At 38.9% G+C, this 6274-nt stretch overlaps 1 protein-coding gene across 1 annotated transcript; it reads right to left on the reverse strand.

Moving 5' to 3' along the window:
* Positions 1-4327: 4327 nt before the first annotated feature.
* On the reverse strand, positions 4328-5305 carry LOC100984505 (olfactory receptor 1S2). Its single transcript, XM_003826386.4, has one exon. The coding sequence runs from the start codon at positions 5303-5305 to the stop codon at positions 4328-4330; it is 978 nt and encodes a 325-aa protein (XP_003826434.2).
* Between the last annotated feature and the right edge of the window lie 969 nt (positions 5306-6274).

Raw genomic sequence — 6274 nt, forward strand, 5'->3', positions numbered from 1 at the left:
GCCCTATGACTTTAAATACTTCTTTTATTTAAATAAAATAAAATAAAATAAAATAAAATTCTTTACCATGGCCTATAAGACTCAGCCTGTATGGGTTTCTAATTACCTCCATGACTATATGTGCTTCCACTCTCCTCACTCACTCTGCTCTAGCCATGGAGAATGCTGTCCATGCAGAATGCAAAACCTGTTCCCACATAAGGATTTTAAACGTGCTCTTCCCTTTTATTGGAATGCGTCCCCAGGTCTCATGGTTCACTCCCTTATTCTATTCAGTTCTCTGTTCAAATATCTAAGACAGTCCTTCCCCAAGGCCTAAACTTCCTTTGCTATCATTAGCCACTCTCTGTTTCATTGTCCCCATACCTGCTTTACCTCTCATTGAATTCTTCTTACCACCTCATATTATATCAATGATGTATTTATTTATGTGTTCATTATCTGTCTTATTCACTATGAAGTAAGAGCTAAGGAAGCAACAGCATTGCCTCATTTCCTTTTGACTCTCAATAGGTATTAAAAAAATTCTAGTGATCAGTAAGTAAATATTTGCTGACCCTTTATAGATGAGGTTTTACAAGTTATTCCCAGCCAATGTATAGATTTTTTTGTGTGTGTTTCTAGGCAGTCCTCTTGCATTTGTGTTAGCTACAACGAGATGGCATGGGTTTCAGTTGATTTATTCATAACATCAAAAATTGGCTTTTCTCAGGTACAGCTAACACAAAAGAACAAGAATAGTGTAAAATTCAGTTGGCTGTGCTTTGCACAAAATCTTTATGTTTTCTTAATCTGATGACATTAATTATTGACCAAACATTGTCTTCACTTATCAAGTCTTAAAAATCATGTAAAATCATTTTTAAGTTAATTTTTCTTTTTAGGTTGAGAGTGCACTGAGGTCATGCACTGTGAATTATTCATTCTTTTAGTCCCAGATTCAGATCCTGACAAATAGAAAGTTCTCAATAAATGTTTCTTGAAAATGGCAAATTGGAGAATGATTCAGGGAAATAAAAGTATCTAGATATAGATTTACGCATTTCCTCTGTAAAGACTTGTCCGGATTTTTATAAAAGTTTGTGACTTTCTATTTTCTTACTCAATTCTGTTCTGTGTCCCAAATCTAATCCTAATTCATTTTCTTAGGCACACTCTCAATGTACATGTAAGTCTAAATCTGGCCCAAATTAACCTTTCTGTTACCCACTGCTGATGAAGTTCTACTTTCCAGCTTCTTATGGGACCTACACGCCAGAGATAAGAGGTTCAGCACAGGCCAACAGGGATGGGATCAGTTTAGACCAAATCACCTGAGTTTAACCCTAGTGGTCCTTATTCTATCAAATATGGACTAGATCTAACCAGAAGAAAGGCTGGGGGGTGGGGAATCCCAGGTTCACCCAACTAATGTTTATATAACTGAGAAAATTCTGGTGCCATCTTAAGTATGATGGTTGAATAGGCAAGACAGTTCATATTCATTAAAATTTTTAAAAGTTTTTCCCTCTTCCTATAATGGTAATCATTGTAAAATGTTAAAGCAATACAGAATGTAATATGAATCATTTTATCCCATGACCCAAGCAAAACCACTGTTATGGTTATATATTACTGTGTACAAACCACTCCAAATGGGAGAAACTTAAAACAATAACAATCATCTTATGGTTGTCTTTTGGGTTCTAGGGGTTGGCTGGGCTTGGCTAGGTGGTTTTCACTTGGTCTCTCATGTGCCTTGTGGTTGGGGCTGAGGCTGGAATCACCTGAAAACTCACTCACTCACATGTTGGTGACTGGGTGGGGAGACTCAAAGACTGTTGGACCAGTGCAGCTGGGACTCCTCGGACAACTCTCTTGAATTCTGTATAGTCTTTCCATATGGTCTGTCCAGCATGGTGACTTTAGGGTACTGGGACTTCCATAGCAACTCAGAGCTCCAGAGGTCCATGTCCCGAGAGAGAGAGTGGGGCAGGTGGAAGTGTGTCTTTGTCTGGGATGCTATAACAAATTTCCATGAACTTGGTGGCTTAAAAAACATTTATTTTTCATAGTTCTGAAGGCTGAAAGTCTGAGATGAGTGTGCTAGCCAGGATGGTCAGGTTCTGATGAGACTTCTCTTTTGGTTTCAGACTGCTGATATCTTGACGTATTTCTCCATGTGGCAGAAATAGAATTCTCTGGGATCCCTTGTATAAAGGCACTAATAATTTATGAGGGCTTCATCCTCATGACCTACTCAGCTTTCAAAGGCTCCACCTCCTACTACCATCAGTTTGGGGGTTAGGATTTTAACACATGAATTTTGGGGGGAAACAAATATTTAGTCCATATCAAAGCTGAATTGGTTCTTCTAAGACAGCCTCAGAAATCATGCAACAGTACTAATGGGGTGCTCTATTGGTCAAAAAAGTACTCAAAACCAAGCTCAGTGGTGAGGGTCATGGGCTCCACCTCTTGATGGAGAAGTGGTAGGGTACTTCAAGAGCACGTGGGATGGAAATATTGTGGCTATTTTTGGGAAATGCAATCTGCCACAACCACTTATATTTTGATGGCTCTCCTCTGAGGCATCTCTTTATGCAAATTCTGTTTTACAAAAAATGGGTTTTTATGATACATGCTGTTATAAAACTTTCTTTGTTCATATTAGACCAATTGCAAGATCACAGAAAAAAGAAGCTGAGAGATTAGCAACATGACTTGCCTTGCAGTGAATTAGCTGCGGAGTTGGTCTAGATTCCATGTCTCTTGATTACAAATCTGGGACCCTTTCTACTGCTCCGCATGGAATAATGAAGGCAGAGTTCTGTGCTGTTCCATGTTGGAGCTATGGATGAAACAGGATGGATATTGAGGTACTTGAGGAAGGCTAGAACTGTTGAGAGGTTTATTTGGTAGCCCATACAGAAGCAGGTGGGTTTTACATTTATAATGAAAACTAAAAGGAAGCATCAAAGTTTACAAGATAGCATGGAGAAAGGCAGGTGGCTGATTATACATTTCCTCTTAAATAGGTTGGATGATTCTAAGTTTAGAGAAGAACGGAAGTCAGCTTAGGCTGAGAAAAAATAAACTTAATTTGGCAGGGCAGGTAGGTTGGAGTTGGAAGCCAGGAAGGTGGGCAGTTAAAAAAAAGTATCACTTTGTTTTTAGTGTCTACTATATACTACATAGCTGTTGGGGACAGAGTCAAACTCTAACTGGTACATTTATACATAAATTCTGTGGTTTTCCACTGAAATAATTGAAGTCATCTGGAGTCATATTTCCTAAAACATATTTGTGCAATGCTAGTTCCATGAACAACTGTGATGAATTGGGTTCTGTATGATGGAAATAATTGAATTTCAATTATTTCAAGTTTAGTCTTGAGAAATGCTGTGTACCATCTTACCCTCTTGGAGATTTACATGACAATGAAGGTTCTTGGAAGTTGTCCAGTTATTACATTGTGCTTCATATAACTCAGAGTTGCCAAAAATTATTTGACCATGGGAATCTTCATTGTTATAACCACTAAACATCTCACTGAATAGTACCTTAACAAAACAAACTTTGAGAAAAACTGACCTAAAGAAATGTAGATTAAAGAAAGAAGTAGTAATAACTGTCTTCAAAGCTACAAAAGCTAGACTGTAGGCACTCTATGCACCTGTGATAGTCTAGGTTATGAATAATTTGTACCAAAGTTTATAATAATATAGATTGTAATTAAGATGTGTTTTTAAATTAATTTTTTATTTATGCATAAATTTTTAATTTATCAATACATGTATTTTTATTGATAAATTGTCCTCCATAGTTATGGGGAATATCTTATATTTTGATACATTCATATAATGTGTAATAATCAAATTACGGGATTAGGATATCCACAACCTTAAACATTTATCTTTTCTTTATGCTGGGAACATTGGAATTATTCTCTTTTAGCTATTTTGATATATATAATAGATTACTGTTTACCATAGTGCCCCATAATGATTTATCAAACATTAGGTCTTATTTATTCTATCTAACTGTATTGTTGTACCCATTAATCAACCTCTATTCAACTCCACTCCACTTCTCTGCTACTGGGCCCTGGTAACCACCAATCTACTCTCTAAGGATGCGTGTTATTCTTGTGACTTACCATGGCAGTTACAGATTTTGTTTCCAAGACAAGAGCTAAGTGGAAAAGCTCCAATCCCCTTAGAGGTTGGAATAGGAGACAGACATCTGCAAGTTCATCAAAAGTTGAACCGTCACAACTGTGCCATACACTCTGGGCTGAATCATTTATCTGATTATGTGGACTAAAAGAATGTAGATGTCCAGGGCATCAAAGGGAAGAAATTTTTCTGTTGATGAGCTTTCTCAGGGCACCTTTCATATCCTTATTCCTCAAGCTGTAGATGAAGGGGTTCATCATGGGTGTCACCACAGTGAATAGGACAGCACCAATCTTATCAGTGTCCTCAGGGTGAGTGGAGGAGGGGAAAAAGTACACGCCTACAATGGTTCCGTAGAACAGTAATGCAATTGTCAGGTGAGAGCCACAAGTGGAGAAGGCTTTCCACTTTCCCTGTGTGGATGATACTCTCAGGACAGCTCTGATGATGCAGACATAGGAGAAGAAGATGAGTACAAAGGGGAAGATGATAACTGATAAACCCACAATAAACAACACAAGCTCATTGATCATTGTATCTGAACAGGACAGTTTGAGCAGAGGGGCCAAGTCACAGAAGAAGTGTGGGAGAGTGTTGTGGTCACAGAAGAGCAATTGAATGAGCAGAAGGGTGTGTGTAAGAGCAATAATATTACTGAGGAACCACGAGATGACTGTGAGCAAAGTGCCGAACCTGGGCCGCATGAAAGTTGTATAGTTCAGAGGGTGGCAGATCGCCACAAAGTGGTCGAAGGCCATGGTCCCCAAAAGCAAATTGTCAATGACGACAAACACAATAGAAAAGTACATCTGTGTGATGCAGCTCTCATAAGAGATGGATTGGCTGTTGGTTTGAATATTCACCAGCATTTTGGGGACTGAGTTGGAAATGGAGGAAATATCAGCAAAGGATAGGTAGGCAAGGAAGAGATACATGGGGGTGTGAAGGTATATATCCAAGCTGATATCCAGAATGATGAGCCCATTCCCAACCACAGTGACCACATACATACTCAGGAAAAGCACAAAGAGGAGGTTTTGATGTTCAGCCTGGTTGGAGAGTCCCAGGAGAATGAATTCAGTGATGGTGGTTTGGTTTTCTTGATACATATTTCTGCTGATCTGAAGAAAGGAACACAAAGTCTTCATACACCTACAAGAAAATTTAACATGGTATCATTTGGCTGCAGCCATTACAGTAAGGCACTTCCTTTAAGCTGATGAGCAATAAAGCTTCTTCTGCTTATTAAGTGGAAGTGCTACTTAATAAGGAAGTATTTCAGCAGTGCAGAGATTTGGAAAATGCCACAGAAAAAGACAGGACATGGCAGATTCTTCTCAATGAACATGTTTTAAACTCTAACAGAATTCTGAATGTTATTTTCCCAGTTGGTTCTAAATGTAGTTTAAATCCCCCAAACTGAGGATCATAGGTGAGGCATACCCTATATTCTAGAGATGTTAGGTACATGTGCAGGAATTACTTAAAAGTTACCAAACTGGTCCCCAAATCATCTCCCTTGTTCAACTTTATGCCTTAAATCTAAGAAAGGAGAAATTTCAAGTCTCGTAAAAGTGAAGAGACTGGAGAAGGAAACACAACTAAGGGTTAGGAATGGCTATGGGAGTGTACACCATTGTGTGGGTGCTTCATTCCATTAACGCTGGGGGAGAACTCCAAAACAAGTGCTTTTGGAGAATAAGTACAAGTAGGAGCAATCAGGGTTTTACTTCATCTGTGGCTAGATATTAGCTTCAAGAAAATTTAGGGGGCACAGATACACTTAAAGACTTCTTTTTGCCTCTCATTTCTAAAAGGTGAGGGGCTCACTGGATCAGGTCGTGATGGCAGGGTAGAGGGAAAAGATGGTGGTTATAGGGCAATCTGCATTTTCACCCATGACATGGCATAAATATGTGAATTTCCCATAGGACACGTGATGCTATAGGAGGTCATTGGAGTCAAGTCACCTTGTTGAGATTCCAATCCAGAGACAGCCTATTGGGGCAGAGGAGGCTGTAGCAATAAGAAACCATGAGGTGGGTCTCTTATGAAAGAGAGATCTTAAAGAGTTCAGGGACATAATTCATTGCCCTTGTCAGGGAACCGCATAATGG

Source organism: Pan paniscus, chromosome 9 (assembly GCF_029289425.2).
Source record: "Pan paniscus chromosome 9, NHGRI_mPanPan1-v2.0_pri, whole genome shotgun sequence".
Lineage (NCBI taxonomy): Eukaryota > Metazoa > Chordata > Mammalia > Primates > Hominidae > Pan > Pan paniscus.